Genomic DNA, 12,263 nt, shown 5'->3' with positions numbered 1-12,263 from the left:
AAGACAAAAGGTAAGTACTTATCCATTTTATGTTTTATTATTTTGAGATGAAGGTTTTTTTCCTTCCTTCCTTTTCTCCTCTCTCCTTTTCATGTTTGTCTCTCCCCTTTTTTTTTCATTTTTCCTTTCCCCCCTCTTCTTTTTTTCCTTTCCTTCTCTTCCATTTCTTCTTTCTCTCTTGCTCTCTCTTTTCTAGTTCCTCTTTTTTTTTCTCTTGTTTTGGTTGAAATTTTTTATCCTTCTCTCCCCCCTCATTTTCCTCTTTGTTTCTCCCCTTGTCTTTCCATTTGTGCTTTCTCTTCGTTCTTTTTCCTTTCCTTTCTCCTATTTCTTTTTGCTTTTTTTCTCCTCCTTTTTCCTTTCCTCTTCATTTTCAACGTGTTTTTTTCCTTCTCTTTTTCTCTCTGCTTTGCTTTTTTTCCTTTTCTTCTCCTTCTCTCCCCCTGACCTATTTCTCTCTCTTTCTCTCCCCTTTCCTCCTTTTCTTTCTCTTCCTTATCCTACTTTTTCTCTCCTCTCTTTCACTCTTACATCTATCCTATTTTATTCATAATATGAAAAGAAAAGTCAAAGAATACTTAGTCCTTTCCCTATCTTTTCAAGGTGTTTCCCCATGTTTTTCTTAATGGGAGTGTCTTTCTTTGGAAGCGCACACATACCCAATGGCACCTAGTGGGAGAGACATGGTTTGCATGCATGAGATAAAGCAAGATCATGAGAGTTCTGAGAGCATGATGTTGCCACCCCATGCCACTCTTGAGGCATCATTGCAATAAGCCACCACGAGCCATCGCAAGTGCCATAATCATATGGCTCTAATGCTACACCTTTACAAATCATTGATGGATGAGGCCACCTCTTCCTAATTCAAAATTTCAAATCAAAATTGAATTCTTAGGTCCTCATCCTCCCGCCATCTGCCTCCTCCTCCTCTACGTCTACATGCTGCTCTTCTATGCCTGTTCCTTCTCCATGCCTGCAAGTTGTTTCTCCTCTATGCCTAGTGCTCCATGCCTACATGCTCTTCTTCATTCTTGTCTTACTCCCAAGCTCTCCATACACTATACTCCTACTCATGGCACCATTTGATGACATCTCAAAAAGTACCATGTGAACTTTACAGCTGAAGGCTCAATATGCAAGCACACACATTTTGGGATTAAGGAGAACTAAAATCGTGCTCCATAGTCTTTATTTGCAAGAAAAGAATCATCTTTACCTTTGGGTGTAAAGAACCTTGTAACCTATGGACCTTGCCACCCAAAAGAACCCTCTTTTTTATCTTGTTTGGTTTGTTGGCAATGGACATGTTTGATTGCTTTACAATCGATTAGACCATGCTCAGGAAATGTCTATGTAAGCAAGCAAGGTGCATAGATCCCAAGAAGAACACTTAGCACATTTGGGAAATAATATCATTGTCGTAATGCGTAGATCTATAAAGAATCGTTAAAGATAGAACAAAGATCTTATAACAAAGCTAATGAATTGGCCATGGAGTGACATGCATTGGACTTGGAGCAATAGGAATTGCAAGAAATACAAACTAGCTACAACAAAACAATATTTGGAAAGATCTATGCTTCCAAGTTCAATTAGCCATAGAGAAAGAATGGGAGAAGATATTAGAATGAGTATAAAAGATCAAGGAAACACCCAAAAGGATTAAAGGATAAGAAAAAACAATGACGATCTATGGAATGCATTGGCACCTACTAGTGGTGCTCAAAGGAGTTGAATCTGGGCTACAAGATTGGTTCCCCAATGTTTCAATGAAACTTCTTACTATGGTGTTGCATCGTTTCTGCTAAGATTCACGTGTGCTTTCTTTAGGAGCTTCATGGAGATTGTGATGAGAAGAATGGATATGGATGATATTAACTATTCATGCCCTCTAGCCATTTGTGATTGAGATGTTGAATGACCCAAGACACAAATGCTTGCATGTGCAAGCTGCTAGAGAGGCGATGAAGGACTTGAAGGGCATTGTGTATTCAAAGGACATATTTGGATCTTGTGATGTTGCTGCTAGTAAGTCGAGAATCTTACGCATCTATGTTAAATTTTCAAGTCTGCTCTTGTGGGAAAGTATAAGAAGTCTATAATGCCACTACCCACACCTTGATTTGCAAAGCTTGCATGGCAAGAAACAAACAGATGTGCTAGAGAAATGCTTGGTGGATACCATTGTGTAAGTGGGACCTTATGACTAGCAAGAGTTAAAATAAATATGGTGTGTAATCATTTGACATGAATGCTTTCAACAATGTTTACTTGGATGTTGAAATTCTATGGAATGAGAGACGATGGTAAGAGGAACTTCATCTTTGCATTGCAATTTATTTAGTTTCATTTTCTATATCCTAACTACATTTTTTGATATCCTAACTATTTTTCTCATTCATTGTACAGAGTCAAATGGTAAGCTCATTTTTGCTATAAAAATGGATGAAGCTCACTTGGTCGTAGCTTTTTCTTTTCTTTTTTTTTTTGTTGGGGGTTTTCTTCACCTCATCTTTGTCTATCTTCCAAGCATTCTTATGAAAATTATTGGATGTGTCTCATGTTTGCAAGAACTGGATGTGTTGGTCCCAAACCTATTTAGGGGTAAATCCCCTAGATAATTCATGGAACACCCAGACTTCTTTTATTTGTCGAGAAATTCATGGTGCTTAGTCAAGATTTGCCTTTGTATTGGACCCCTTGTATTGCACACCATGTGCAATTTTGTTGTTCTTATCAACATGTTGCATTTCAATATAGTACTTAATCGATGCAACATTTGGAAAGTGACAAAATCTATGTATCAAAAAATGGCACCTGCATCCCAGTAAATTTTTACCAGCCTTGGGTTGACTACCCTTATAAGTTTGAAGGTGGTTCACCATGTCTAGCACTTGTCGAGGAACATGGCTCTTATCTTGGGGACCAAATCCACACCAATACCAATAAAGAGATGAGAAGTCCTTATTAATGCAAAGTCAAAGAATGAAAAACACAAATGAAACCTTAAAAATTGAACTCGTGTTGTCTCTCTCAACCAACTTCTCTTAGATCCTTTTGTGATATGATCTTACTCTACTTTTGCTAGAGTAAACCTTGAACTTGGTAGGACCATCTTCTTGCCTACTTTCTCCTATCACAAAGTCACTAACTCTATTGAACTCAATGAATTACTTTCGTATGATAATGCATCTTAAACAAGAGGGAACCACTGCAAGGAGGTGGAGTTGTCTTGGTAGTATTTGCGCACTTGGCTTTTGTCAAAGGGACTATAGTTAGCTAGCAAGTCCAAATTAGAGCATGATAAGACATTTACTAGGATTCAAAAGATAAGCATCCAATAGTAATCAAAAGCATGGATTAGTAAAGCAAAGAGAACCTCTCCATGCTATAATAAAAATTCAATACACTTTAATACAAGACACTTTTTTCCTCTCGGAGCGCTAACGAAACCTTTGTACCAAGCTGTCTTTGTTATGAAAAAGTCCAATAGACTAGGCCGAGACAATTCTATAAAGATGAGGAGGTCTAGCAATCACTTCAATACAAAATGCAACTAGGACTCATTGTGTTTAAGAATTTGCCTTGGCTATATTAATTAAACTAAAATCTAAAATTATAGCATCCAATTTCACTCCCAAGCAAATGAATGCTGCATTAAATCTAAGATTTTTGAAAATGAAACATATCTAATAAGTAAGTTAGTAGGTCAAAATTAGTAGTTCTACGTAGGAATATCCCCACAAAATGCTCGTGAAGGTGGAGGACCAAAAAATTGCAACACCATAAAGGAGCAATATTGATCAAAGATAATCTCAATGAGCATCAACTCACTACTAATATAAAAACCTTAATAATTATGTCAACCACCTCTTCGAGACAACATTTGAAGCTGAAGGTGAGCACAGGCAATCTGCGAAACCTATAGTCTATATAAGAGAGAAATTAAGCGAGTGTTGGAGTGAGAAAATCTCCAAGATGGCAATTGCAAGCCAAAAACGACCACCGCCCAAACTTTCAACATCCAATCGGTCACTAGATTATGTATGGAAATAAATGGAAACCATGAACACGTAGCTCAAGAAAGCAACAGCTGCATATGAAAAAAATAGACGATTGCTCAATCAAATATGCAATGAATGTAAGCAGTAAGGGTGCCTGAGGCGGTTAATCGTTTCACGCACAACGGATGAGCATAAGAAAATGTGAGGGATAGTAAATGTGATACAACCTCGAGGAAATTGTCCAAGGAATGGGAATGGCATCCATGGATGATTTCGAATTCCATAGATGTTGTGCCTTGATGCAGCTACACATAGTTTACGTGTGGAAACTAGTATGGCGCAAGGCGTGGTTTGAATTTCTACGTAGCATCAAAAGAAATTATTGAAATCTTAATTTTTATCAATCGATTGAATGACCAAAAAACTTGAAATGAATGTTGACTCTTCCTATTTTGTTTTCGGGGATAGAAGATCGCTTTGGATATCCTACAACTGGCCATATAATAAGGTGAATAAAAAGAATGGATATGTTTATTTGATTTCATGGGTGATGAAAAATAAATATGACCATACAATAAGTTGAATAAATGATTTATAAAAAGAGCATGACACGTGGTTGAAGGAGAGCCGAGCCTAACAACAAAAGTGCAGCTTTTCACTTTGTCCCACTATGCTGCCTGCCTTTAAAACAATTTATTTCACTGTTAGATGAAAAAACATGCACGTCAATGAGACCACTTATTCGCTATTCTTTCTCTTTGAAAATATCTAATGTCAAGCTTCAAATTTTGTGTTGTCTGGTTTATTGTTACTTTGATGCTCCAAAACAAAAGTGGAATGTTGTATGAGGCAAAATCTTGTCACATACGCATTTGTTTTTCCAAATAGATGTTCCCAAGTTGAAAAATGAATTATGAAAGAGCAATAGATGCCATAATAGTACAAAACACGAGATAACTTGTACATGGCTCTGAAACTTGCATTGTATCATATAGAATTCTTGTAGGAACCTCAAAAAGAGGTAGAAGCTTCAATGAAGTCTTTTCATTCTCTTTCTTACTTAAGAACACTGACACTTTCTTAAACGCACTCACAGAAACTCAAAAAACAGAATTCTTTTCTCCTCATTGTAAGAGAAAGCATTATTGACTCTCAAATTGAGGCTCTAACAGAAGTTCTCATACTTTAAGTGTCCATGAAGAGTCAACACTTGGTTTGCAAGGTAGTGCCCCACCGTAAGAGAAGCTCAAAGTTATCTTATCAACATGCTACCTTGACTCTAGTAGTACCTTTCCAATGATGTCAATATCAATGCTGCTAGCAAATCGTGTATGTGGTGCCAAGTTGCGCATGTGTTTCAACCCTTTTTAATAGTAACTATGAGAGTGGGAGTCAAAGGAAAGACGAAAATCTGAGTAATACATATCGGACCCCGGAAGGAGACTCACAAGTGGTGGAGGTTGAAGGCAAGGACCTTGCTAAAGGATTGCCTTGATTCAAGGCTCTAGGGAATCGTCTTTGACGTATGGAGGATTGTGCCCTTGCGAGGAGGGTGACTCAGGTTCAAGCAAGTGGGCATAGAGTCTATTTGGTTGCTACAAAAAATTCTTCTTGTTTGCTCAAGTGATTTTCAGAAGCTATGTCGGCAAAGAAAGGTTCTGGTGGTGGAGGTTTTGAGGTCGGTGTTTCAAAGAATCTGAATGGGAGCCGTGGGACCACAGTCCTTGCTGTCAATACAACAGCCAATTCCAAATTTTGGAGAGACGGAAAAGCTGGACGGGACAAATTATCGCATCTAGAAGGTAAAGATCTCGAGCCATCTGGTGGCCAAGAAACTATGGAAGATCATGACGAGTGAATCCAATGGCTGCGAAAGTCAAGGATGTGTTGGGTAAGGTTATCTTTTGTTGTAGATCTTCTAAGCGGGAAAGGACAAAGATGCCCAAGCCCTTGCATTGATGATAGGGATAAAGTCAAAAGTAGCAATTCCTTACATCCGAAAATGCCAAGCCCATTTGGCAATAAAGATACTGAATGAATCCAGATTATGTGAAGCAGGATTTATTTATGCTATTCCCATTATGATAGTACCAAACAAGAATGGTGAACTTGTATGTGGATTATCAAAAATTGAATGCTCAAACTATTTAGCCATTTTTAATACCATTTACAGATGGGATCTTAAATTATGTTGCAAGACATGAAACGTATTCATTTATGGATGGTTACATCAAATGTCAAAAAAATTTAAATTGCTATGAAAAATACTATTAATTTAGACCTCTTTTTTGCATGATTTTGCTCCCATAGAGATACTATGCAAATAGTGTTTTTAATTATGTATTACATTTTTTAGAATTACGTAAATGTTGGAAACTTTCAAAATTGCTATGAAAAATACCCTTAAATTTAGGCCTCTTTTTGCATGCTTTTTATCTCATAGTGACACTTTGCAATAGTGTTTTTAGTTATGTCAAGGCACCTTGAGATAATGTCTCACATTCACTTGCCTCCATTGTTGTTTTTGTATCAGCAAATGCAATGAGTACAAATCTGGACAGGCACATAAAAAGTTGCATGGGTAGTACCGATGCGTCTCACCTTGTGAGTCAATTCTGAAAGCTTAGCACTCGAATACTGAAGGGCATGAGAGGAAATCAACCATCTGGTATTCATAATAAGCCAGCAGCAATTACAGATCCAAAGAAATTGGGTACTCCAAAGGGTGCATCACTGGTTTCCACAGATCAGGTTATGAGTAGATCCTTGGATTTAGTTAGAGACTTCATCCTCAGAAACAAATCCTACATTGAGCAGTACTTCAAATGGAGGGGATTACCAGGGTCCAGATGGTGAGTCTTCATGGCAGCCCTCTTCCATAGTAGATCAGTATCCCTACTTGCTCAGATGATATTTAGGACCAGATTTGATCATTGCTAGTTATTTAGAGTATTGCATTCAACATATTCCATTCGACTGGGGAGCTCAATGTCAAGCGATGTGTTAACTACTATCATCCGAAATGGACATCATCCACATCAATGAATGTGGATGAGCCACCTAAATGACCAAGTATTGTCCATGTGCCCTCTTGCACCTCTTTTTATATTTGTTTGTGGCAGAGGCTACGAGCACTACTTCAGCAATAAAAGTAGCATTTTAACTGTGTAACAGCAACCTGTGCGCATTCATTCACAAGGCAGTGCGACTCAGAAATCCCACACATTTGACAGATGGTTTCACAAACACCTTACCACCGCTCAAAAATAATCCTTACAGGAGCATAGTCCATCCTTAACCCCCTCCCAATGGGGGCCTATTTATAGGGCTGGGGAGCTCCAGATCTGGCCTGCCATCCCCTAAGTAGACTTGTAAATTGATGCCAGGCCCACACCTATAAAAGGAGGCTCTGCTGTACGATGTATTCTTAATGCAAACTTGTGTTCACTCATTACAGCTGAAGCTTGAATACCTCTAAGCTGAACTAGGATGTCTTCTCCTAGCCTAGGAATCCTCTCCTAGCCCTGTTGCTGGTGCAGCCCTTACTAGCTATGGATCTACACACATGCCAAGTACTTTGATGGTTCAGCTCTTGAATTTCTGCAACTTACATGCAGTACTTTACCTTTGCATTCATTTGCTGGTATTTCTACACCATTAGGCTGTGAATTAGACCTAAGCTAGCAGGCTGTAGGCTACCTTAGTTACATAAATCAAAACTATTGAAGTAGTATGTGCCTTAAGAGGAGAATGACCATGAGGGAAGCCCAAGGATGGGAATATGTACCTACACAAGACGAGAGAACTCATGAGCAGGATGATGTAACGCATGACATGGTACAAGCACATTTTGATTTAGATTCCAATAATTAGCTTGAAGAAGAGGATCAAAGAATACTAAGAAACTGCACCCCATGAGTTGTTGAGGAGGCTCAATTAAGAGATGAAGCCAATACAATTTGTATACAGGACCTAGCACATCTTGTCTTGCAATAATTCTTCTCATATTGAATCTAGAAGCTACCTATGCATGGTCTGACATAGGTGTCGCCTCTGTTTTTTAATAAGGGGCTTGTGAGGTTGGAAATCCTTACGCAGTCTTTAAATGTAAAGCCATTTTCAATCATTAGAAGAAATTTGAAACATAGTTTGCATTTAGAATTGCCATACAATTGTCAAGGATAACTATAAGCAATGTATTGATTGCTACAATCAATAGCCAATGGCTTGCATTCTCGTTTAACATTGCTATTCAATTGTAAAGAATAATTTCAATGAGAGTTTTAACATTTAGAGTATTGCATTTAACATATTAAATTCAACCATGGAGCTCAATGTCAAGCAATGTGTTAACTTCTATCATCTGAAATAGACATCCTCCACATCAATGAAATGTGGCATTATCATGATGAGCCACCTATTGACAAATGTCTTTGAAATGACCAAGTATTGTCCATGTGTCCCTCTTGCCCCTCTTTTTATATTTGTTTGTGGCAGAGGCTACGAGACTGCAGGTAGCAGGAAGGAGGAGGGAGAGTAGATAGGATTAGATGTCACATCAAAAGGTACATAGTAGGGGGTGGATGGAGACTTACATAGTCCCTCCACATTTTCCACCTAAAGGGCCTCTAACTTGGCCTCTTTTTCCCCTTCATTACAGCCATTCCTTCCCATAGAATTTAAAATTTCATATGCAGGCTGTTAAATAGGTGCAGCAAACAGCAAATAATAATCACCCCGGTAGGAGAGGTTTTCTTGGACAATGCTCTCTGGCTGCCATGAGTTCTCATCCTCAGGGAGTCCCTGGCACTTGATAAGATACTCAGTGTAGACTTTGTTTCAGAGTACGTGATCCCTGAAACCCATGATGCGCTCCGGAACATAGAGTATGTGGCCCTTGGGCTCAGTAATGGCTTGGATATATGTGAATGCATTGCTTGGCATGTTGTCAGGTTGTTCTACTTGTGTTATCCATGACTTGTAAGGGCTGGAAAGGTTTGGTACATAGGGACTACTGCTGGAACACTGGCACAGCAGTCTGGGACAGTCCGGTTGCAGCAGAACCTGGAGAAGATGATGAGATCAGGCCATAAATTTCGAGAACAGAGGCAGATCTACCATGCAGCAAAAAAACGCCTATTTGAGGGCTTCGATCTGGTCTAGGGTCTGATCAGTTTGAACCAGCTCCAATTGGCTGGTTGGCTGGCTGGTTAGGTGGCTGACCAGGTCGGCTGGTTGGTATTTTTGGTTGGCTGGGAAGCAGCCTATAAAAGGCCCCCTTGGCTGGGGCATTTGCACACGCCATTGAGATCAGGTCTTGGGAACTTGAGGCCCCTTCAGGGAGCAATCCAGCCCACAAGTGGATGTTCTAGAGAGAGGCAATTTGCAGCAAGAAGAGATCTCAGCATTGTTGCAGGTTCCTGCAGCACACAAAGGAGCAGACCTACATAGAGCGATCTTTGGTGCGTAGAAGCAGCAAAAGAAGACAACTTTGGAGGTAGAGCAGCAGGGAGGTCTATCAACCATAGCAAGCACTACCTTGGAATTGACTGTCCAGAGAATGGCAGCAAGGAGGCGTGATTGCGGGCCACATAGACAAGGCCCACTCAAGCTTTAGGAGAGCACGTCAGGCTTGGGGATGATGCCTTAGGAAGGGGGGTGTGCAGGGGGGAGGGGGGGGGCGCAACAACCCAGGAGTTTCCTCTGTTTGTCTACCCACAAAACTTCAAACAGACAATAAGCCTACCCTAGGACGGTGACAGGTGTGGAGAAGTACAGAAGAACTTTGACCCAGAATATGCTTCTCAAAATCAAAAGTTGAAATGTACTTTCGTCATACCCAATAATAATTCTTATTCTTTTCATTCGATTTCGTGTGCCTCTGCTTCCATGACGACCACGGGTGCATATTCGTCGTAACTTGCAGGATCTCCCTCTTCAAGCTCCAAATTCCAACCCAACAAAGACTCCAATATGCTTTTCAGCCTTCTGATGTGCTTTAAAAGATCTCCATCTACAGGTTGGGCTTCTGTAACGAGTTGGTAAAACTCTTTGAAGAGCAATCGCAAGAAGTTGTCATTGGAAAACCACGTATCATCCAGATATGGTGACTCTGACTTCATTGTTCCCGACTTTAGGCTAGTTTTTAACTGGAAGCACACGACCTCCAAAAACTTCACAAATAATCGAGTGTGTTTTCTCAGAGGGGCCTCTTCACAACTGAGCATCAGGCACACAATGGACTTCCATTGGCTGAAAGACTCAAGGGACTGTCCCATTAAAAACGCTACAAAAGAAAACTGGAGCTCTCCAAGAAGCAAATCTTCCGACCCTTCATACTGGTGTTTCAACAGACCTTCGAGTACAGAACTCTTATCAACATTCAGTGCTGTTAGCTCTGCTCCACTTGCCCCAGGACGTCTCACTAGGTGAGGAAGCTGCGTATAGAAGCACCTTCCAGTGGCCTCTCTCCCTCCCACGGGGGTACTGGCAACCGAAAGAGGAAATTTCTGGGCATGCAGATCCCGATTTTTCGCCAGGTGCTCGTAGAGTCGCCTTTCCGCAGGAGTCTTGGCCTGTTTATCTGCAAATTCTGCTTCGGCAATGACAGAGATAGTTGCACCAACGGGTTCAAAGCGCTCGATCGTTTTCGGTGTGAGATAGCTCGTAAGCTGTTTCCATGACTGGTAATGGTGGGCATCATACGTACCCAAATGGCGATCAAATTCCAGGTTCTTCACTGCGAGCTGGTAGCGCTCTTCCTCGTCCGGGTCGGCCAATTTCAGCAGCTGCTCTTCCGGGGCATCCCATCGTCGGACGATGACGTCCCCGGGAAGGGGGTGGATGAAAAAACCAGAGACGGGGGAGGATTCAGGGCCATGGTTGGAGGTGGAGCTGTAATAAACGAAGTGGGGACCGGGAGGGATCATCTTGACGCCTTTGAAGAGAGGACCGACAGAGAAAAACTGGAGGTCGAGGCCGAAAAGAGTGTGGGGAGGCATGTCGAGGATGAAAAGGGAAGCTCCTTGCTTGACAAGATGCAGAGCATCGGCAGGATGGAGGTGGAGGGAGGGAGGAGGAGGATCCATAGCCATAGCCAGCCACAAGAACTTGCAGTCTTCCGTGCTCAAACCTCTCAAGGAAAGCACTTTGTTGGGGTTTTCCGGAAGCTTCAACACTACTAGTGTTCCAAATTACATCTTTTTGGTTAATAGGGAGCTAGGTGGTCAACTAGTGCCACTCCTGCACTCACTCACCTCGAAAGCTTTGAGGATCGCTCGAGGAAAGGAGGCATTCTTGCACCAGGCCACCTGTGGGAAAATTTGGAATTCCGGCTCAACCTTGGTCTGCTGAGGGAGATGCGTTGACAGATCAAGGAAAGCCACCACCCAAGAGCTTCCCAAGTCTTACAATTTCTGGGCCAAGCTTATAGCGATCACACTGCAGAAGTGCTAGTGCCTCACACGGGGTTATGTTTTGAACATTCTTCCAACCTTCTCTCTCACACAAGGAAGCGCTCTAAGGCTGGGTTCACACAAGGGCAGACACGCAAAAGCAAAGGGACGGATGCACAAAACCAAAAGGGGACAAGGCGATTGGGGGAGGGAAGGTATGTCCAGCACTAACCCCATGTTCAGGCATCCTGTATTAAGCGCTTACTCAACGATAGCCTTCCTCCCAAAAAGCATTTTGGCTACCGCCCCCATCTAAACCTAGCCTACGCTATTGTGCTGGCCCGAACAAACCTAGCCTAAGCTTTTGCCTTGCAACCTAAGGTGACATTGCCTTGCAAGATGGGGAGCGTAAGATTCAAGCATGCCGCTTCTTTCTTGTGTGTGAGTTTGAGGTCATACTAAAGAAAGGCAATCTTTAATGCCCATTAACAACTAACACAAAATTCTACTTTCTAATGCGGTTAGCTTGACCAGAACAAAGTAAGAGCGACCCTTAGACCAGATTAGCCAAAAGGACCTTAGACCCTTAATAGGCCCAAAATTCAATCATACAAAGAGAGTGCAAGTATACCTCCCTTAGACTTCCATAGCCTCTTGCTAGACCTATTATGGAAGCCTTAACCTCTCTTCCCCAATGAATACTATATGCCCAAACCACTAGGCCAACTCCTTGGAGGTAGAAGTGAGTTCTTAGTAGTTCCAACAGAAAAAAACACATGTTTTAGAGAACTTGTAAGAAGAGGTGTGTGAACAAGAGAAGAGGAAAGGGGGAGCAAAATCAGGAACAAGGAGCGAAGGGAAG

At 41.3% G+C, this 12,263-nt stretch overlaps 1 protein-coding gene across 1 annotated transcript; it reads right to left on the bottom strand.

Annotated features, from left to right (window-relative positions):
• Positions 1–9,816: 9,816 nt before the first annotated feature.
• LOC147902481 (AAR2 protein family) lies at positions 9,817–11,195 on the bottom strand. Its single transcript, XM_087373566.1, has one exon. It carries the CDS (start codon positions 11,099–11,101, stop codon positions 9,869–9,871), a length of 1,233 nt encoding a protein of 410 aa, XP_087229692.1. The 5' UTR covers positions 11,102–11,195; the 3' UTR covers positions 9,817–9,868.
• Positions 11,196–12,263: the final 1,068 nt, after the last annotated feature.

The sequence above is a fragment of the Dipteris shenzhenensis genome, chromosome 4 (genome assembly GCF_047967505.1).
Source record: "Dipteris shenzhenensis isolate YYH24624 ecotype China chromosome 4, Dip_SZ_1.0, whole genome shotgun sequence".
Taxonomy (NCBI): Eukaryota; Viridiplantae; Streptophyta; class Polypodiopsida; order Gleicheniales; family Dipteridaceae; genus Dipteris; species Dipteris shenzhenensis.
Note: the sequence above shows the minus strand (reverse complement) of the source record. Positions and strands in the feature narration are given on the sequence as shown.

Coding starts and splice junctions, on each gene's coding strand:
- LOC147902481 (XM_087373566.1), bottom strand. CDS start 11,101: ATGGCTATGGATCCTCCTCCTCCCTCCCTCCACCTCCATCCTGCCGAT.